The following is a 22,819-nucleotide window of genomic DNA, read 5'->3' on the forward strand; positions in this document are numbered from 1 at the left end:
GGCCTGCGCAGTGTCCTGACCTCAACCTGATAGAACACCTTTGGGATGAATTAGAGCAGAGGATTTAAGGTTTAGGAGTGTGTTTATGGGAATTTTTGACCAATCCTCTAGAAGTGCATTCATGTGGTCAGGCACTGATGTTGGACGAGAAGGTCTGGTTCGCAGTCTCTGAGCCCTAGAGTCCTAAAAAGGTGTTTTATCAGGTTGAGGTCAGGACTCTGTGCAGGTCAGTCAAGTTCCTTTACAGGGGTTGTTAGGCCAAACCCAACCCCTGAAAAACAACACCTGGATTCAATGATTTTTAGGGGTGTCCCAAACCTTTGACAATGTATGTGATATATAGATTTGGCAAGATGACATTGATTATACAATCCAACATAGCAACACAAAATCTTTCCTGGTGATTTGACATTAGGGTCACGTCCCAAATCAGAGACCACTAGCCAGGGATGTGTCCATCCAAACATTCTCTCACAATAACCAATGCTTCCACACCAAAGAGACAGGAGAAAGATGATGACTCAGCAGAAGCACTCAAAACATGAAATCTAGCAGAACCAAACCCAAGAGCAGAGCCGAACCCGGCTCTTCAACGGAATCGAACTTAATAAGCCGTGTCGCTGCCTTGTGGACCTACATCCGGCCGTTAGGGATTAATAGGCCAAGACCAACCTCAGTCTTTCAGCCATCTCTGTCTTTGAAGCGCACTCGGCCTTGATGGAGCATGAACCCACTCGCTTTCGCTTTAGGTGAAGCATGAAGTAAACGAAAATCTGTGACGGATGATGATGATGGAATCGTTTTATTTTTAGCTCTTCTAAGTCTGTAGCTGTGTAGCTGTTTTTTGTGTATAACCAGTGTGTGCAGTTTTCCTGAGTAACTCTGAGATATTTCCTCAGGGCTCAGAAGAAAACAGCGTCAGTGTCCTTGACCATTCGTACATCTTCACCGAAAAGCCCTGATAAACCATCACTCCGCTCCACACTGCTCCAGCCACTGTCACAGAGAGTAAGACACACACACACACACACATACGAGAACACTTACATGTGGTTTTTAAGTACATGGGTCTGGAAAGATCATTAAGAATGACAGTAACAGATGTCAGGATGCACAGAAATCTGATACACTTCTTAGCAAGATGAATACATATAATAATATTTAATTGACAGAAGCAATCTCTCTCTCTCTCTCTCTCTCTCAGGTTCAGAGCCCTGTCTCCTCACAGTATTCTGGTGATGGACTTGTCTCAGCTCCCCCTACCTTCACCAAGGTAAATACAAAAAACAAAACAAAACAAAACAAAACAAAAAACAGGAAGTGATTGATCTCTTTTCTTGTTTTTTTGCTCTTCCACCATCTACCTGTCCCTCCCTCCCTCCCTCCATCTCTCTTTTCTTTCATCTGCCGTTCACTGAGCATTAACACAACACAGAGCAGTGGATTTACAGAAGAATTTCTCGTATACATTTACAAACACACACACACACACAGACACACACACACACTTCATGGTAAGGGTAATCCCAGGACTTTCTTTTGAAACTCAAGGCCTCCTAGAACAAATCTAAGCTGCATTAAAGGCACATGTAGCACATGAAAGTCACAGAATCTCCGATTACGAGAAGACTAGTGTCCTTCAAACACAAAACAAGAAACTTACACAGAATGAAATGAATCATGATGATCTTCTACATTGTGTAATGAAAATGTCAACACAAAATCTGCCACATGTCGAATAAGGAAGAGAAACAACACTATAAAATATCAAAGCTTATTGTAATGAAATCAAAGCTCCTCGACTGTGTGTGTGTGTGTGTGTGTGTGTGTGTGCCATCACTGTGACAATATTGAATGATAAATGATGATGTTGCTGTATATCCTAAAGAGATGCCGTGTGTGTGTGTGTGTGTGTGTGTGGTTTATAGTGGACATTAAGAATATTTGTAAGGTATTAGTTACTTTAAAAAGCAGAACATTTAACAGTAACCTCCTCTAAATTTCTATCCTGTGTGTGTGTGTGTGTTTCTCTCACTCCATCCTCTTTACCCCTCTCTTTCTCTGTGTAGTTGTTGCAGGACGCTCAGGCATGTGAGGGGCAGCTGGTGGTTCTGGAGTGCAGGGTGAAAGGAAGCCCGCCGCTCCGGGTCCAGTGGTTCCGACAAGGCCACGAGATCCAGGACTCTCCAGATTTCCGCATCCTTCAAAAAAGTGAGAGCACATCATCATCATCATCATCATCATCATCATCAACATCAACAACACACTGACAGCATTCTGTGTGATAGTCATGGATAATGGTGTGGAAGTTCTGTCCCAAAACAGCTGCAGGGACGAAATGACACCGTTGTGACAGGAAGTGGTGAAGAGAAGGTTGTTTATTTGTTGTAACTAATATACAGTTTTCTGTGGAAGTGCCAGCTCAGAGAAACGATTCCAAAGTAAACAATGAGGTTTTTTTACTTCTTCTTGCGATACACACCCAGCAATTCTGAGAAAGCTGGACGCATTATTGGCTAATACACCGATCTTAATCATTACACCTGAGGAGAAAGTGCAAGCCAATGAAATAAAAACATAACTATATAATCAGTACAAATCCTATCACGTCTGAATCCTAACCACGTCTCTCCTTTCTCCCTGTGGTCTCTTTTTCCAGAGCCGAGATCTACAGCAGAGCCTGGTGAGTGTCTCTCTTGCCCTGACATGCAAAACAACACAAATACATGGCACACACACACACACACACACACGCATTTATCAGCCTCCCGTCTGTCACAGTTTAATCCGTCTGCACTATTACACACGTCCTGGGTCCTGTGCGTGACGCAACACGATGTCATCGCCGCCGGAGTAAGTTTTGAGTCAGAGATCAGACGCAAAATCAATTACAAACACGCTTCCGGGGGCGGTCAAAGGCAGGTGTATAGGGTGTGAGACATCCCCTGTGCATCACACCGTGTGTCTGTGTGTAGTTTGTGTACTGATTATGTCTAAACAAGACTTTAATGGTGAATCACACGGATTTCTGACAAAATTGTGTCTGTGTTGCCACACCTGTCCACACCTGTCTGTGTGAACTTTCATCTGGATTTGGAAAAACATCTGTTGAATTCATAAGCTCTCCATCCCTCCATCCATTTTCTGTAGCATTTATCCTACACACAGTCATGAGGAACCTGAAGTCTATCACAGGGGCCTCTTTCTATGTTTTATAAAATGAGATACAGACTCTAGCATGAAATGCAGCATGTTTGAAATCCATGGTCATTTATAATAAATCTGTAATCCGTGTGTAATGAGTGGCACCTGTGACCAAACAGAGGAGATCTGCACTCTGGTGATCGCAGAAGTTTTCCCTGAAGATGGAGGCATGTTCTGCTGCTCTGCTACAAACCAGTTCGGCTCCATCAGCTGCAGCGCTCAGCTCACCATCATACCAGGTGTGTTTTACCTGCACCACACACACACTGCATAAAGTGATTATATCCTCAGTCTAGTCACATGTGTCTACTGTTCCTTATTAGAATATTATATATATATATATACACTGCATATATTATGTATGTATTAATTCTATTTAATATTTTATAATAGGTAATATTGCTTCATTCAGGAAATTTATTTAATTAAATTTATTAAATTAATTACATTTAATTACATTACAAAATCATCTGCCAATCGAACAAGAAAAAAAAAATCACATTTAAAAATAATAAACTATATATATACTTAATAATTTTTAGATTTGGTTTATTGTAAATAAATTTTAAAAAAGTGACTATATTTAAAATATTTTATCTTGCTAAGATGTCATTTTTTTTCATTGTCATTTTACCCATTAATATAGACACCAAGTTTCTGATAAAGATAAACTGATAATGAATATTTAATATTATTAATATTAATATTTATTATTTAATTAATAACTAATAAAATAAAGCGTCATCATCTGTACACATGTCCATATATTTTGATGATACACAGTAAGGAAGAAGTGATGCATCAAACTTTGCCTGTATTTTCACAAGACGCTTGTTTCCCCCTTAAATCATCGATGTATTAAGTCCTGTCTGTCATGAAGGAGGTATTTATACTGCTATATTAGTCAGACCTAATAAAGTGAGTGTGATTGTAAATATTTAGGTGTATGTGGTTTGACTCTTATGACTCGGCTCTACTCTGTAAGTGATGAATGTACAGCTCTGAAATAGGCATTGCTTAATGTTTTCATTGTGAAAGAAGCAAAACAGGTTTAGTTTTGAATGCTCTCAGGAAAAATCCAGCTTGAAATGAGGGAATATTGTTCCGTGTGGTTACGTCAGGATATAAACATTTCTCATTTTTTAATGTATTTTTTATGGTTTGGATTTTTTTTTCCGACTCTTTTACAGACTTACGTTATCGACTAGAATTTGAAAAATAAATATCAAGTTAGGAATAATTTTAAAATATTTTCTTTTTGGGAATGATTTCACCAGTATGACTGATAATACTGTATTTAAATAAAACCCCCAAAGATCTCTTTTTAATGAGTGACGCGTTGGATTTTCTAAAAGGTGAAGTAAATGTTTCACCATTCATTTTTCACAAGTTTTCACACGTATTTGACGAGGTAGGGTTTGTGTGAGTGTTCTGTGTGTATTGCGAATGCGCTGAGTGAAGGTGTGTACCTGTAGAGGGGTGGCTGATCCAAGCATAACTCACACATGGCAAGGAAGAAGTGTTTACTTCGGCGTCTGGATCAGCATAGCTATTTATAATGCAATAAGAGAAGAGGTCTGACCCAAATAAACAAGGGTTACATGGATTCGTGAAGACTTAGATGCAGTCTAAACAAACAGTCAACTAAACAAATAGTCAGTGCCATAAAAAATAAATAAATAAATAAATAAAAAATGTATATATATATATATATATATATATATATATATATATATATATATATATTATAAATAAAATGTATTTATCTATTATTTTATTTATTTATTTATTAATAACAAAATAATGAATGAAACATAAAAATATATAATTTTAAATATACAAGTAATTTTTAAAAAATTGAAAATATATAATATTAAATATAAAACAATATATTCTCAAACTGATCATACTTAATTATATAACTTTTCATTAAGTAAAAATAAATTATTAAAATGCCATAAAATTACTAAAAGCCCATTATATGTTATCACTATAATATACACTCACTGTTAAGGATCATTTCTTTTGGTGCATAATGCTCATACATGCAATTATCCAATCAGCCAATCACGTGGCAGCATCATCATCATCACCTGGGCTTTTTCCTCATCTTAAACTGCAGTTTTGTGAATCTGTGTCCACTGTAGCTGACAGGAGAGGAACCAGATGTGGTCTTCTGCTAGTGTATCACATCCAACTGCATGTTGTTCATGCTGAGATGCTTTTCTGCTCACCACAGCTGTAAAGAGTGATTATTTGAGTTACTATAGATTATCCGGTCCGCTTGAACAAGTCCCAGCAGCAGCTTCTCAAACCAGTCCATCTGACACCAACAACCATTCCACATGACTTCCAAGTCGCAGAGATCAGACCTTTTCTTCATTCTGATGTTTAACGTGAACATAAACTGAAGCTCCTAATTTGTATCTGCACAATGTTATGTACTGTGCTGCTGCCATGTGATTGGCTGATTAGATAACTACATGACTAAGCAGGAGTAAAGGTGGCTGGTTAGTGTAATTAACTATGTGAGTAACTACAGTTACCCAGATCTGTGCTATGAGGTGTATATTACATATTCAGCCATGATACTATTATATTTGGCTATAATATTGGTATATAGTGTAAGCAGGATCTTAAATTTCACATGAGTGCCATACAACTACCATAATATAAACAATTTTATAAACAAACCAAAGAAATTGTACCTGTATTTTTGTCCATCTTCAATTTAGTGTCTGAAGATTCGCCCAGAAACGGCGTACCTAGAGACGACAGCGTCTTCGAGGACAACCGCTCCTTCCCGCCCCCTCCCCCTCCCCCGCCTACTGAAATAAGCCTCCTGGAGCTGCCGCCCAAAACTCCACCCAGTGCTGAGGCCTTCCAGATAAATGAGCTAGACATTTGGCCTAGTGTCCAGGCTGCTGCAGATGTTGAGCACCAACCGAACGGAGCTTTTTCCAGCAGCAGTACCCCAAGCCCCCAGTCAGCAGTGAGTATGAAGGAGATTCCATCCCCTACTGGAGAAGATGCTGCACTGCCTCCGTCACCATCGCCAGCTAAAGAAGGACCTCCGGTTCCCATCAAGCCCAAGCCCAGACTGTGAGTACCACATCCATCTCCTTGCATGTCATCAGCATGATATAAACTGAGTGGCTGATTTACACAAAAGCACTGCAAACGTGTGTGTGGCACCAATCAAAGACACCAGGGATCAGTCTGTCCTTCCAGTACAAGTCACAGTACCAGTGCAAAGGATTAGTGTGTGTTGCACATGTATGTTTATGTGCTTAATATGACTTAACAAATTCAGGGTTTGGGGAAACTCGGGTTAAAGTGCCAGACTAAAGGGCATCTTTACCTTTTATTTTGTTTTTATTTCTACATCAAACCAGTTTGATCTTAATTGATTTGAAATGTTTAAATCTAAATTGAACTGAAATTATTTGGTAAGACTCTAATGACTCCATTTCCCCCAGTCCATTAAACATGCCGCTGTAGTTTAAAAAGTAGGCGTTCAAAATTTATTTGTAGTTTATCTATTTGTATATAGAATCTGTGCATCATTGAAACAAGTGACAATAAAATACAACGATTTTTATATTTAATAATCATGATTAATTATCATGATTATATTTAAGGAAAATATAAAATTTTAAATCACCTCCAAAAAGACCATTATTGTAATTTAACATTATTACAACATTATTAATTCTTATATCCCTCTTTTACAATAAATCTCAAATTCATTAAAAGAAAATTGTAAAAATACATGTCTTAACTTTGTAAAAAGAATTTTTATAGAAAATTAATTAATCAATTAATTAATTAATTGTAAGCTGTGTACGTTTTGTAAATGTTAAGGATTTTGGTGCCAAAATTATAATTTCTATTGTTTTAGTCTTTAACATTTACAATTTTTTACCTGAATTTTAACCATTTTGTAGATGAACACATTGGAAAAAAATTTTTCTTTAGATTGAAATAAAAAAAAATTTAATTAAAAAAAGTCATAAATTTTTTATATACATTTTATTAGTCCAAATTCATAGGACATGCAATGATTAGTTTAAAAAAAAGAAAAAGAAAAAATCTCAAAAGCATAGAATCTGTGCATCATTAAAACAAACAAAAAAAATACAACAATTTTTATATATTTAATAATCATGATTAATTTAATTTAATCATTTCCTGCATACCGTCAACATTTATGGACTGTTTTTGTTTTTAAAAAAAGCTTTTTAAGGAAAATATAACATTTTAAATCACCACCAAAAGACCATTATTATAATTTAACATCAATTATTAATTCTTATTTCCATCTTTTACAAAAAAAATCTCAAATTAAGTAAAGGGAAATTTATTTATTTCATTCATTTATAACTTTTTAAAAAGAAATTTTATTGAAAATAATAATAATAATAATATTAATATTATTATTATTATAATTATTATTATTATTATTATTATTATTATTATTATTATTATTAATTTGTTTAGTAAACTGTGTACATGTTAAGGATTTTGGTCACAAAATTATATTTTCTATTGTTTTAGTCTTTAATATTTACAATTTATTTACCTTAATTTTAACCATTTTGTAGATAAACACATTGGAAGATTTTGTTTTTCTTTAGATTGAAATTAAAAAATTAAAATGTAAAAACAAATCCTTATTTTTAAATATACATTTTATTTACTTTTTTTTTTTTTTAAATGCATATTTTAAAATAGTCCAAAAGCATCTGGATGTTTTTTTAAATCATTGTTGCACAAATGGCTAAAAGAAAGAGGTTAGAGTCTTAATCCTCAGGACACGGTACTTGGTATCAGTGGTAACGAAACATGAGACTCTTCTGAGAGAAACTGAAAAAATCTTTTATAAATGAATCCGGTGTGAACGAAATAAAATGTAAACCTCAGCAGAGAGAAGCAGTATACAAGCTACAGCAGGTAGAGTACAGTAACAGAGCTATGATGACCGATGTGTGGACCTCTGACCTGGTGTCAGGTCAAGGGGAAAGCCTTTTCACATTTCACTGAGTATGAATTTTCTTGTCTGAATTGATAGAAATGTGTTCTTACGGCAAGCTATTTGCCGGTGCACTCTGAAGGCTGGTATATTGTTTGCTGTTTTATTTTGGTCGCAGAATTTCGAGTATAAAAAGTCTCTTCCTAATGTTTTATAGGATTGAGTGGCAGCCTTACTGCCGCTGTTCTTCTCCAGCTCCTGACTGTGACTTTCACTAAACTTCCCACATTCCTCCTCCTCCCGTTTTTCAGCGTATTTAAATCACACAATGGAGAAGTCAAGCCACTAGATTTCTCTTCTCCATTGTATAAGTGTGTACAAAAGCACAGGTTTCAAAGAGAGAGTTTAGAGCAGACAATGAACCACAGAGTTGCTGCAAAGCTGAAACTGATACAGCTTTTTTGCTGGACTGTGTTGAGTATCATGACCGTTGAGCGTGCGTGCGTGTGTGTGTGGGGTGGGGGCATATGAACAAGCAACTTGAATGGGGTTTATGTGTGTGTGTGTGTGTGTGTGTGTGTGTTCTATACTATACCTTTCTCTTTCATATCCGGATATGTGGATATCATTTCAGAGCCAGGAGGAAATCTGAAGGAATGTATTTGTGTGTATATGTGTGCAGTCATGTTCAAACAATGGTCTCTCAAACACACTGAGCACTCGATGTGTTTACACTATACACTATATGTACATAAAGTATCTAGTACCTGAAATTGTGTAAGGAGGACACAATGAGCTCATACATAAACACAGTGGCTTCTGTTGGCTCCACCCCTTTCGGAGCAGGCTGCCAACATTGAGTGGCTTATAAACACATTTAGTCACGGATTTATTAGGTTCTAATGATGTGTAGGCTTACGCTTACAAGAATATATGTCCTGAAAGTATACCGCATAAATTAGCATTTTGGAAAACACCCAAAATAAGCCAAAATGTCTTAGAATGCTTGTTAGCTGGATATTTACCTCACACTACATTCACACAGCTAGTGCACTCTGGCAGCATGAGACTCGAATCCTTCGAAAGCTCTGGATTTGCTGATGAACTATAGCATGGCTTCTGATTGGCCTGGAGATCCGAGTATGAACATCCGTTTCTTGCACACAGGGAACGCTGAACATCCCTACCTGCTTCTGTCACTTCACTTCCTCTTAATCTGTCACTCAATTCTGTGCTTCCAGATTGAATGATGTAGCCGGCGACGACTCAAAAGAAAGGTAGTATGAATAGGAATTCGGATCGCCCTGGATGCGGAGTGTGTGTGTGTATGTATGGATGTGTGTGTGTATGTATGTATACACATACACATGATGGGCATGTGTGAATGTAAAAGACTCATTGTTTCTCATGAGGGCACAGAGCCAGCTTGAATGGCTCACTGGTTGGCAAACTTGTGTCCTTGCTTGAATGGCAAGATTGCTGTAAAAAGCTGCTTCCTCGACAGATTTTCCACAATAACATTAGCGTCTGGCTGCCAGACACAACAGGATGTCCCACCAGGAGCCTAACACCTTTTGCAAGCACCCTACCTAGCCTACCCCCGTCTCTGCCCTGTAATCTGGCTATAAAAACAGAAATCCTGTAACCACATAATTACCAAGGGGCCTTTGCTGCATGCCATGTCCATGTGGTGGTGGCTTATCGGCCCCGTTCACATCTCCATCACCATGGCAACCTTCTCACTGGTACTTTGACCCCTGGCTTTTAAGACTCAGAGTTTCCATGTTACGGCTTATTTCTCCCTGCAGCATGAGCTTTGTCTCAGTCTAAATGATGTTTAATGTTTATGTGCAGTTGCAAGGTTTCCTGAAGGACCAGGTTTCATTCACTGACTTTTAAATCGTTACCTTAATTGTCTAGTGCAGCTAGAAGATGAACGGAAAGTATGAGTCTGTCGTTCGCTTGCCGTGCTCTTGATAAACCCTCCCTCCGGAGCATCTCCCTTTCGGGCGATGGACAAGGCCGAGGTGTTTGTTGTCGTGTTGATGCTCTGCACTCGATTCAGCTGGTCTGTGTGCTGACCAGTTGGCTGTAATACACAATACGTTGTTAGGTTGCCAACATCCTCTGGCCTGATCTCACCCCTGTTTTATGTCTCGAACGGACATGATCTGGTTGTGACAGAACATCTGTGTCATACTAATAATATTAGCATTTTTTGAGTAATATATAAAAGCTTATTGTGCTTATTGTGTTCTTCATTTTTATGTAGTCAGCTTACCCTATTAGAATGAAGCATTAATGCTGTAACAAAGATTCAGATCAGATCTTTCCACTGGGTTTTTAGTTGTTCTATAGTCGATTGTGTTCCCTGTTTGATTCCTGTCTCTGTTGCTCTGTCAGATGCAGGAAACATTTCTGTAATTTGTCAAGAAGCCAATAGGTAATAACTACCACCCAACATCCTTCAGCACAGGAAAGAGGCAGGAGGAGAGGACAGGAGGGACACAGAGATACAGCAGGAGGATAAATGAAAGTGTTCAGCAGGCCTAGATTTTTTTGTTTTTTTTTGTTTAATGCTTAGAAAAATGGTGAAAGACAGGAAAAATGGGACTGTGAGGAAATGTTAAACTGATAAGCTGCATAAATACCTCACAATATTTGAGTTATGAGGTTGAGTTTATCGTTATGAAACGTTTATTACTCTGGTGTGTGTGTGTGTGTGTGTGTGTGTGTGTGATTTATGAGCTGAATGAATTGAAAACATTGCGGGGTTTTACTGGAACATGCCCCACTGAGTGTGAAACCTATACGGTACTGCACTGATAACACCTGGAGCTTGTAAAGGTCTGTGTGTGTGTGTGTGTGTGTGGATAGACAGAAAGGTTGGTGGGCAGGTGTTAGGGGCTGTCCATTTGCAGATGTGTGACTTGAGGCTATATATGCTCTTTCATTTGTTAAATGGTGTGCGTGAGTGTGCATGTGTGTGATGAATGAAGTGTAAGCTGTGGCCGGTGTCTGATATCTCCTTTCTCAGCTTTGATAAATGTCTTCGCTGACTCGGTGAGACATTTCACAGGACCCCTTTGAATTGGAATCTGATTGTAACGTAATCGTGTGTGTGTGTGTGTGTGTGTAACAGAAGCACTGATTTCCAAAGTCTCGTACACTTAGCCACTCTGTTAACACTACAAATGGAATTTCATCAGGCAGAATCCCACAAAGACAAGAAGACAAGAACATAAATTACAGATCTGTCGCATTTCAACGAATTTAGCCCCAGCCTCCTTTAATTCGTTTTTCTGTGCTGATTGTTAGTGATGACAGAAATTTATTAGGGAAAAAAGAAGAGTAATTACTATATATTATCTAATTCATGTGTGTCAGTGGTTTTTCTAAGCTCAGAAATGTATGTGGACCTGCAATAATCACAAAGGTACCTGTGTAGTTTGGAGTTAATAAAGTAAACTCCGCCTAGGACACGAACAAAGCTGCTCAGCCTTGCACATTTCCCCAAAAGGCATCCATTATTTGAGTATATTAAGCTTTAATAGAGGGGTGGAGGTGGATTTGTAGACAGAGGACAGCTTGTGAGTGTTCTTTAAGGCAGCAGAGATGACAGGAAATGTATGATCTAAATGCATACGCGGTGTCCGGTCCAGTTCTACGTTGCATTACACTTGAAACATTTCACTAAAATAGATCTGGGATAAGAAATGGACTCCCGAGTCCGGAGTGTACAGTGCTGAGCAATAAAAAACATGCTACATCCTGTCAAGGCGAAGACAGACTACAAACACGCAGGTAGTGCCTAAGGTCAGGGGTCATTGTGCTCCATGCCTGGGGCTAGAGATAAAATCAAGACCAGGCAAAGAGGAGGATCCGGACCACACACACCTGAAATACTGCAGTGTTTAACATCGAATTGGTTCATGCTTGGTTTATCTATGGAGGGGTAGAGGAGAGATATTTTTATTATGTCATTAAAACTGGACGTTTCAGAGCAACACGTCCACAGATCCGGTCAAGTCTTTAATTCTCCTTGAAGATCTAGTCGTCTCATGTGGACATACTTGGCCGTAGCAGCAGGACTTGCTGGCTGCATTGCTCTCATTCCGCTCAGATTAAAAGAGCGCAGTCTTCACAAAATCCTTCCCACCACTGTGGGGCCGTTGCTACAGTGACCGAAGACAACTGCAACAAACTGTGGTTCTCATGCTCTCTCAGACTCTCTTTTTTCCTTCTCCTCTCTAACATCTCTCATTTCTTTCTTGATGTCCCACACTTTTTCATGAAGATACACATATAGTTATTCTGTCTGGTTTCTCCAGCTTTCTTTTCGTGCTGCAAATTCAGACGTTACTGACTATGAGTGTGGCGAAGTTTGCTGGCTTTTGTGGTCATACAAGGGTTTATTTAGATTTAAACTAATAAAAACTACGGCTTGCAATGCGGTCACTGTGCTTCGGTGTTCTAGCGAGGTCGCATATTGGTTACATTTCTATTAAAAGAAGGTTCAGCATCTCAGTACAGTGTCTCTGTTTGGTCAGACACGTGGCAGAGATGTGGTCAGTTTTAAGGCGGTTATACACCAGTCGGCTGAGCTGAAGCTGGACGACTTTGTTGCCAAGTGACAGAGTTTATGATTAAAGGCTTTGTTTCCAAGCTTGACATTTTACAAAGCTTATTTTGATGGTAGAGTAAAGATTATAATTATATCATTGTAGCTCAGACTGCTTAGCTTGGAATGCAATGATGACCCATTTTTCTTCTCAGTTCTGTCACCTGCCAGTTCCTGCTCTCTCCAGCTCTATTCTCTCGAATTCTCACGAATGTTGAACATGAGACCTGAACCCATCCAAGCACATACTACATCACAGGGCAGCATAACACACTCAGAGGAAAGGGCTATCTACCCTCTTCTGGCCTCACAGACTCATCTGATTGGCTAGTTTCACTGTGATTGACAGGAAAAAGTTGTAGCATCGCCAGGATTCCAACCTTTTTACGCTGTGTGTTGTGTAAGTAACCATCACACACATTAACAGCATGAATATACGTCAGCTGATCAAATCTGTGGTGTGGCAGATCTAATTTAATCTGATCCTCTGAATGTTTCATGCTAAAAGTATCCACCGAGCCATCCTTCTATTTCTAAGGTGCTTATCCTACACAGGATCACAGAGAACCTGGAGTCTATACCAGTGGGGTCAAGGTACAAGGTCAGGGGGACACCCTGGATGGGGTACCAACCCATCACAGGGCACAATCACACACACATCAGACAATTTGGAGATGCTAATCATCATGTCTTTGGACTGGTGGAGGAAACCGGAGAACCTGGAGGAAACCTCAAAGAACGAGGAGAACATGCAAACTCCACACACACACAAACACAGTGAGGAGACGCCACTAACCATGTTCCTCAAGTCCTCAAATTGCTTGAATGGAATCAGCTCAGAGTTTCACATAACTGCTTTACAAACTGAACTTGATGGGGTTGCTTTTGGAGAAAAGAATGAAGCATCATTTCTGGTCAGCGTAACAGAAAACATGCAAGCATTTACCATTAAGTCAGTGTTACCATTAAGAGCAGGAAAGCTCTATTGCTTATGGCTGATGTAAAGCTAGCCGTTTGGCCAGGCCTAGACACATACCTCATATGTGACTCAGCACTGTTCACCTCAGCAGCAGGGTTCACTTTATGAGGTGTAGCTTGTAAAGCGCTTAATGGTGTATTAACAATCACTTTCTTGTAGAGGCGTTGCGTGTGGTTGAAGGCTAGGAATCGGTTGAGGGAAAAAATGTGTGTTACAGAGGAAAATGTGGACAAGAGCTAACAGGAGATGTGCGTAAGAGTGTTCTACCGAGGCATGTACACAATAAAATAATTCTACAAGTCTATTAGTCCTATAGACTTTATTGCATGGATGTGGTGACATTTAGTGACTGTGCCAACTTGTACTTCAGTAAAATGTGACTTCATGCTCTTTGAAACCACATGTAAAAATGATTCCACTAGCTTTTATTTATTTTTTAATATGCGAGCAGTTATGTTTTAGCAGTTATTGCTTATTTTAGTTAAATCATGTCTAGCAAGAGATTTTCCACTGTACTTGGACACACATTGAATGAATGACTGGACACATGAATTAACAAAAGAATGTATTGTACAGTTCAAAGACAAAATCCAATCCAACATCACAAACACATGTCAAGTGTAACGGAGCCCTTGCAGCATGGGATGCAGAAGGAAGTGATACTGAGTCGAATGCTGTAGGTATTGAATCGAATGCTGTAGGTATTGAATCGAATGCTGTAGGTATTGAGTCAAATGCTGTTGATACTGAGTCGAATGCTGTAGGTACTGGGTCAAATGCTGTTGATACTGAGTCGAATGCTGTAGGTACTGAGTCAAATGCTGTAGATACTGAGTCGAATGCTGTAGGTACTGAGTCAAATGCTGTAGATACTGAGTCGAATGCTGTAGGTACTGAGTCAAATGCTGTAAGTACTGAGTCGAATGCTGCAGGTACTGAATCAAATGCTGTTGATACTGAGTCAAATGCAGTAGGTACTGAGTCGAATGCTGTTGGTACTGAGTCGAATGCTGTAGGTACTGAGTCGAATGCTGTAGGTACTGAGTCGAATGCTGTAGGTACTGGGTCAAATGCTGTAGATACTGAGTCGAATGCTGTAGGTACTGGGTCAAATGCTGTAGGTACTGAGTCGAATGCAGTAGATACTGGGTCAAATGTTGTAGATACTGAGTCGAATGCTGTAGGTACTGAGTCGAATGCTGTAGGTACTGAGTCGAATGCTGTAGGTACTGAGTCGAATGCTGTAGGTACTGAGTCGAATGCTGTTGGTACTGAGTCGAATGCTGTAGGTACTGAGTCGAATGCTGTAGGTACTGAGTCGAATGCTGTAGATACTGAGTCAAATGCTGTAGGTACTGAGTCGAATGCTGTTGGTACTGAGTCGAATGCTGTAGGTACTGAGTCGAATGCTGTAGGTACTGAGTCGAATGCAGTAGATACTGGGTCAAATGTTGTAGATACTGAGTCGAATGCTGTTGGTACTGAGTCGAATGCTGTAGATACTGGGTCAAATGCAGTAGATACTGGGTCAAATGCTGTAGATACTGAGTCGAATGCTGTAGGTACTGAGTCAAATGTTGTAGATACTGAGTCAAATGCAGTAGATACTGAGTCAAATGCTGTAGATACTGGGTCGAATGCAGTAGGTACTGAGTTGAATGCCCTAGATACTGAGTCAAATGCCATAGATACTAAGTCCAATGCTGTAGGTACTGAGTCGAATGCAGTATGTACTGAATCAAATGCAGTAGGTACTGAGTCAAATGCAATAGGTACTGAGTCAAATGCAGTAGGTATTGAATCAAATGCAGTAGTTATTGAGTCCAATGCAGTAGGTACTGAATCAAATGCAGTAGGTACTGAGTCGAATACTGTAGGTACTGGGATGAATGCAGTAGGTACTGAATCAAATGCAGTAGGTTCTGAATTGTACGCACACCAAATCACCTGGGAGTAGATTACAAAAAAAAGCCTCAGTGACTGACAGTTAGCCTTAAGGGCAGATCAGTGTGCAGTGTATCCTGTCGAAACAGGATAGGAAACTTAACTTAAACAGGATAGGAAACATAACTACAACGGGTTGTATTAAATTTATTGATGAGGGAACGTCATTTTTCCGTGAACAGTCACGGGTCAGTACATTATTCCAATAGAGTTTCTCATGAAGTAATCTACACTGTTTACACTGGAAATGACATTTTACTGTAGGGTTCTCAGTTGTTAGTGTTCAGTCATATCTCGCTGTGTTCAGTGCACTCTAATGTAATGTATTTTAATTTAACTCCATAATAGACTAATGTACATATAATATGGGAATAGAGGTAGCGTGTAGTGTTAACTCTGTATCATGTACTGTAGCCTGCTTCTAGATAGCGCTGTGTACATAGGTTGTGTCATGGGCAGGGTTCTGAACAAACCTGGCTGAACCTATAAGTCTTTCATGAATCATTTCTACATATCTCAGGTTGTTATTGACCTATTAGAATCATGATGGCATTACTTGCAACAATTGACCAAAGTTACTGGTGAAAAGTTAGAGGACACCTGAGCATCACATTCATCTTACGTCTCTTCTGTGAAGGTTTTTCCACTAGATGTTGGAGTGTGTCTGTGGGGATTAGTGATCATTCAGCTACAAGAGCATTAGTGAGATCAGACACTGATGTTGTAAGAGTGAGGAGGTCTGGGGTTCAGTCGGTGTTCCAGTTCATCCCAGTGGGGTCGAGTCAGAGTCAGGGCTCAGTGCAGGACACTCCAGTTCTTCCACTACAACATTAACCTCTACACCATGTCTTCATGGAGCTCTGTGCTTTGTGTACAGGGGCATGGTCATGCTGGAACAGAGTGTTAGTTCCAGGGAAGGGAAATTATAATGTTTCAGCGCATAGAGACATTGTGTGCTTGAAACGTTGTGGTATCAGTTTGAGGAAGAAGTACATATGGGTGTGATGGTCAGTGTATATTTTGTTGTATTCTACTCTGGGTGAGGAACTCTGAGAGTCCTAATTGACACATTGATGAGATAAGTTCCAAATTTGCTAGAGGCTTTGGATTTTAAGGGCTGGCTGAGCGTATAGAATAGAAGGAATGCCTGAGGAGGAGAGAGACAGAGAGAGAGAGAGAGAGAGAGAGAGAGAGAGAGAGAGAAAGAGAAAGAGAGAGAGGTTGAAGGAGAACAATCAGGAGCTTTAATGTTCAAAAGAGTGGGCAGTGTGACCTTCAGGAAACAGAACAGCTCTCCAGAAGACACATCCTCAGTATGAAACTGTGTAGCGACTGATCAGGATCATTCTGGTGTGGAGTTGCTCTGAACTGAAGTTCGAGAAAAAGCTGAGAGAGTGAGAAAAAGAAAGGAAAGAAAGAGACAGAGATTGAGAGTTCAGAGAGATATGTGATGTTTAAAAACGAGGCAGGACACAGCAGGACACTTGGATCCTGACAGGATGGAAACACAAAGACTGTCCTGATCCTCTGTTTGAGAATCTAAAAGCCTCCAGTCCACTGAGAGCAACATGGTATGCAGGACTGAGGTTACACACACACACACACACACACAAACATGGACTCATACACACACAGCTCAGGGAATCACATTGTTTCCGGTTGAAGTCAATCGGTGACTTAGTGAAGGCACTTGGCAGGGTCAGCGTTTCAGTAATGTGTGTGTCATGAGGTCAAGCGTGTGTGTGTTTCTTCAAAACAAGTCTCATATCTATGGTGTAATTAATAAGACAGACATTTTTTGCCGACACAGACACCTCAGAGTTGAGAATAGCAGTAAACATAATAGAAGATTAACATATGATTAAATCATTATTGTAATGAAAGACCAGGTATCCCTGAGTCCTGCTTCTCTACACACAGCTTTTATAACCATCACTGTTGTGTTTGATGTGAACAGATATACACACTCTCTCTGACCGGCACAGTCTGACTGCCATGACACAGCAGTGAATGTTCACCCGCCGGGCCTCTTTCCTCCAGTCATTAAGGGGTGACACACACACAAATTACCGGAATCTAAAGGTCATGTGAAGGGCAGGCGCGTATAGGATATAGAATGACAGATATATACTGTAGGTTGTTCACACTGACTCTTAAGGGACTGTATAGACACTATGCGTTCAGATTTAAAGCCTTTTTTCACCCCAGTTTTCAAAAGTGCACTTGCTCTAGTAGGACCGTGCGTGAAATATAAAAAAATGCTAACATTAAATAAATTCACTGTGACTAAAGCTCTTTCATCATAACTTTGAAACTGAAAATAGTGATTTATCTTGACATTAAATGAATATACTGTATTTTTGATATCCAGGATTTAGATGAACTCCATATTGACTGAAAAAGCTGGAATAAAGTGACACCTGGATGGGTTTCCAGTAGCATGTCCAGTAGAACTGAAAAAAATAAAAGTTGGTTTGTTATTGCTCTTTGTATTGTTTTGTATGCATGATTAATTGCATGATTTCTGAAGGCATATTTTGGTTTTACAGCATTTTTGCATGTGTGTAGGGTTAGAGACTTCTGCACAGTACTGTGTGTGTGAGTGTGTGTGTGTGTGAGTGAGAGAGAGAGAGAGAGAGAGAGAGATGTGCTTCGTGCACAGGTGAGCTTTTATTATGAAACAGGGACTTTTACACTGGCACGCCTCTGAATGAGAGTGCAGCAGGCAGCACCGGTATGAGTCAGTCACGCGCACAGCGGCCAGAGGGAGCGCGAGACCGACTTCAGCGTCACCCCGGCGCGCGCACATATAAAGCACCACTAACCTGTAGCGTCTCTGGCTGACACACACACTCTCTCTCTCTCTCTTGCTCTCTCTCTCTCTTGCTCTCTCTCTCTCACACACACACACACACACATATATACATACACATATACATATACACACTCACTCACGCGCACACACACATAACTCCGCTTTTACTGCTGAGGAGCTCTAGGAGAGAAGCGCACGCGCCGGGGAAAAGTGAAGGTACAAACTTTTACCTTTCTTTGCAGCTTGTCTGAGAAAAGAAAAAGTATATCCAGTGTCAGTTTAGTAAATCTCATTTCGTCCTCCAGTGGTTTGAATGACTTTGTTAGGTATTTATTTATTTATTTATTTATTTATTTATTGTTTTTTGGAGTGAAGTGGTCAGAGAGGGTCAGTCATACCGCAGGGCATGATAATGGGTCAGAAAGAAAAAGAGGCACGTGATGTGAGATGACCTGTGAGGAGAAGCTGGACAATAAACCAGATAGATACACCTACGAGTCGTGCACAGGGCAGGTAGCTTCACCTTGCACACCTGCAGTAATGTATATCCCTGCTATGGGGGGGAAATGTCTGCTATCAGGACAGGAGAAAGTCTAGAAGCATGTCTAAGGAATAGTGCTAGAGAGAGAGAGAGAGAGAGAGAGAGAGAGAGAGAGAGAGAGAGAGAGAGAGAACAGTTTCCTAAACCCTTATAAAGTTATATACAGAGAGAGAGAAAGAGAGTGTGCAGTTTCCTAAAACCCTCATAAAGTTATAGAGAGAAATAGACAGAGAGAGAGAGAGAGAGAGAGAGAGATTAATATGATGCTCGCTCACTCAAATTATATTACCCTTTCCCCCCTCAGCCCTGAACAGTACTAAGGTCTATTCAGAGTATCAGATTTATTTCAGCTCTATCCTGTAGTGCACAGTGTATAGTCGGTACAGTAATGATGATGAGTTGGCTAGTTTATAAAAGGCTATTGTATTAACTGCTTTCATGCCAGTGGGGTGCAGAGCGAGGGTTTGGCTCTCGTAACGTTCTCTCACTCTCTCTCTCTCTCTCTCTCTCTCTCTCTCTCTCTCTCTCTCTCTCTCTCTCTGGATGAGTTTAAACCTATTCAGATCCGTTTCTGTCCTTTCTCTCTGTCTCCATTGAGAGTGCGTGTGCTCGTACCCTGAGGAATGTGAGCCGAAGACATTCCTCTCTTTAACGGCCGAGGAGACATCGCCATCAAATGGGATTACCAGGAGGGAGAGGGAGGGAGAGAGAGAGAGAGAGGGAGAGGGAGAGGGAGAGGAGTCTGAGTGAGTCGTGCTCCTTGCTGCCTCTAAAAGGAGGGTGAAAAGAAAACAGTCTGGATCTATTTTATGTGGTGTGTAAGCAATTACAATGAGAGAGAGAGAGTTGAGGGGGATGGTTAGTAGGACAAGGAGAACGAGAAAAGTCGTATGATTCTATGAGGGAGAGAGAGAATGCAGAAAGAAAAGAGAGTGCACGGGGTTGAAGGGCGGGGTGCTGGAACATTCAACAGCAGTGATTGTGGACACTCATATGAGGGGAAGGAGGAGAGGGAGAAAAGGATGAGAAGGCAAAGAGAGAAGAGAGATTGTGGAAAGTTTATGGAGCTTCTCTCTCTCTCTCTCTCTCTCTCTCTCTAAGCAGAATGCCAGCTCTGGCACGGACAGGGAGCCAGCACATGGGGTTTTGGGTGGGAGCCTGAGCCGGAGATCAGATTTGGGTCAGGCAGGAACAAGCTCAGCTAATGCCTTTAGTAGTGGGGAAGTGAGTGTTTAGCTTTGTGAAGAGCAGGAGGTGAATAACAGATCTGTCAGAGGTGTCGGGTCGGGTCAGGTTCTTGCGTGGCATTCAGACGGTTCGAGGATTTCGGTGATGGAGCAGGAAAATGACAGATCAGGGTTTTTTTTATTGGGATGAGTGTGCCAGACTGCTTCTGACTGACAGGACTGTTATTACGCTTAGACATGCAAGAAATCCTGTTTCTCTTGGTGGTGAGACCGTGCAGACGTGTGTGTGTGTGTGTGTGTGTGTGTGTGTGTGTGTGTGTGTGTGTGTGTGTGTGTGTGTGTGTGTGTGTGATGAGAAAAGCCAAAAGTGACTCAAGAGGCTTGCCAAAACATTCAAGACCTTCATTTTTATTGCCGTCAGAGAATGTAGGGGGATGATGATGATGGAGGGGGGGTGGAGGTGGGGTGGGGGCAGTGAGACTGGTTTTACAGGAAGCAGTCCAGGAGCTACAAAGGATCTCCAGTCAAGCGTTTTCAGTCTGATCAAAACCTTTTAATGTGTTTGGTCAGTTCAGTGTGTTCGGTGCACCTCGAATATAAACGGAGCATTTCTGAGCGTCTCGTGAATCCTGACTTCCTGTAAACCTGTACTATTCTTCTTGTAAAGTTATATCATGAGTCAGAGAACTGGGAATGTTCCTCATTTATGTTACTACAAATTCCTCTGGATGTCCCTGATGTCATCATGGAATTCCTGTTAAAATGCTGTCTGTCTGTCTGTCTTGATCTGTCTGTCTGTCTAAACCCCATTGTTGCTCATTTCCTTGGTGAAATGGAACTTTAGCACGTTTCTGTAACTGAGGTGTTGATTGGCTCACAGACTGATGATGTATGCTCTATAAAGAGGATACACGGTGAGGTATGAGGCATGTACAGGTTCCAGTTGCTCCACTGCAATTCCTTAGAAGCATCTGATTCAGAGCTGGGAAGCGGTGGACAGAAGAAAAGATTGAGACAGAGGCTTAGTCACGGCTCAGTCTGCTGAGCTCAGGAGCATCAGGTGATGTCATGAAGCGGTCTCTGACAGAGGTGTGTGATTAGTGATCAGCGAGGGCGAGAAGAGCTCCAGTGCAGGTGTGTGGCTTTGTTCATGAACTTTGTCACACACTGTGACACACACACACACACACACACACACACAGCGAGTGTGAGAACCTGATGTGTTTTGGCTCAAAAGCGTCCTAGTATCTCTTGTTTGCTGGAACAAAGCGCTCCCAGGTCTGATTTTGCTGGGAATAAGAGTGGGGGAATAAGAGTGGGGGAATAAGAGTGGGGGAATAAGAGTGGGGGAATAAGAGTGGGGGAATAAGAGTGGGGGAATAAGAGTGGGGGAATAAGAGTGGGGGAATAAGAGTGGGGGAATAAGAGTGGGGGAATAAGAGTGGGGGAATAAGAGTGGGGGAATAAGAGTGGGGGAATAAGAGTGGGGGAATAAATCCTTCATGCTTTTCATTACTCTATTTATTAATGACATCCACTGACTCAGATTGACTTTATTATTATGATTGAATTCAGTCTGTCTTTGAAATGCACCTGTTTGTAGCATGAATGTCAAACTTGATCATCATTACCAGCAGATGCGCGCACACACACACACACACACACACACACACACACACACACACACACACACACACGTTTTTGCACCCTGTTTGTGTTTACAGAGGGACTCCAGTTATCATCTGCTGTTTACACTCAACAACTTCCTGTCTTTCAGCAGCTATTTCCTGCGCTGCCACTAGAGAGAAAGGGAGAGAAAGACAGAGACGAGAGAGAGAGAGACCCACACACACACACAAAGAGAAACACAGAGACGAGAGAGAAAAAAGAGAGAGAGACACACAGACGAGAGAAAGAACGAGAGAGAGACAGACAGACAGAGAGAGAGACTGACAGACACACACACACAGGAGAGACACAGAGACTAGAGAGAGACCGAAAGAGTGATAGAGACACACACACACAGAAGGAGAGACGCAGAGACAAGAGTGAGCCAGACAGAGAGAGAGGGGGAGACACATGCACAGAAGGGAGACATAGAGACAAGAGCGAGCCAGACAGAGGGAGAGAGAGACACACACACACAGAAGGAGAGACAAGAGAAAGCCAGACAGACAGAGAGAGGGAGAGAGAGAGACACACACACAGAGAAGGAGGGACACAGAGACGAGAAAGAAAGAAAGAGCCGGAGAGAGAGAGACACAGACACACACACACAGAAGGAGGGACACAGAGACAAGAGAGAGACAGACAGACAGACAGACACATGAAGACACACACAGTAGTTGTGCAGTCATTTTATTTCATGCAGAAATCAGAGCTGGGACTGAGGGGACGTCGTTGTTGACCATCTAACATTTGTGGGCGGTGAGCTGTGTCCTAGTCTGAGGATGGAGTTCAGATGGTTAGTCGAATGCAGCAGAGCAACATCTTAAAATCTTCAGGAAGGACGCAGGTTTATCTGTTAGGGAAATGAAGCAGGGAGGTCAGTGCTGA

General features: G+C 40.8%; 1 protein-coding gene across 5 annotated transcripts in view; it reads left to right on the forward strand.

Annotated features, from left to right (window-relative positions):
* palld (palladin, cytoskeletal associated protein) overlaps nt 1-22,819 on the forward strand; it is a 105,470-nt gene that overhangs the window by 55,459 nt on the left and 27,192 nt on the right. For 3 of the 5 annotated variants that reach the window (XM_058378911.1, XM_058378914.1, XM_058378915.1), the window contains 7 exons: nt 900-1,008; nt 1,205-1,273; nt 2,070-2,211; nt 2,660-2,683; nt 3,324-3,443; nt 5,940-6,306; nt 9,418-9,453. In XM_058378911.1, the coding sequence (XP_058234894.1) occupies nt 900-1,008; nt 1,205-1,273; nt 2,070-2,211; nt 2,660-2,683; nt 3,324-3,443; nt 5,940-6,306; nt 9,418-9,453 (867 nt within the window). Of the gene's footprint in view, nt 1-899; nt 1,009-1,204; nt 1,274-2,069; nt 2,212-2,659; nt 2,684-3,323; nt 3,444-5,939; nt 6,307-9,417; nt 9,454-18,510; nt 18,752-22,819 lie in introns of those variants that run through there. The other 2 variants (XM_058378912.1, XM_058378916.1) reach the window with 2 other exon arrangements.

This window comes from Hemibagrus wyckioides, linkage group LG25, assembly GCF_019097595.1.
Source record: "Hemibagrus wyckioides isolate EC202008001 linkage group LG25, SWU_Hwy_1.0, whole genome shotgun sequence".
NCBI classification, from domain to species: Eukaryota; Metazoa; Chordata; class Actinopteri; order Siluriformes; family Bagridae; genus Hemibagrus; species Hemibagrus wyckioides.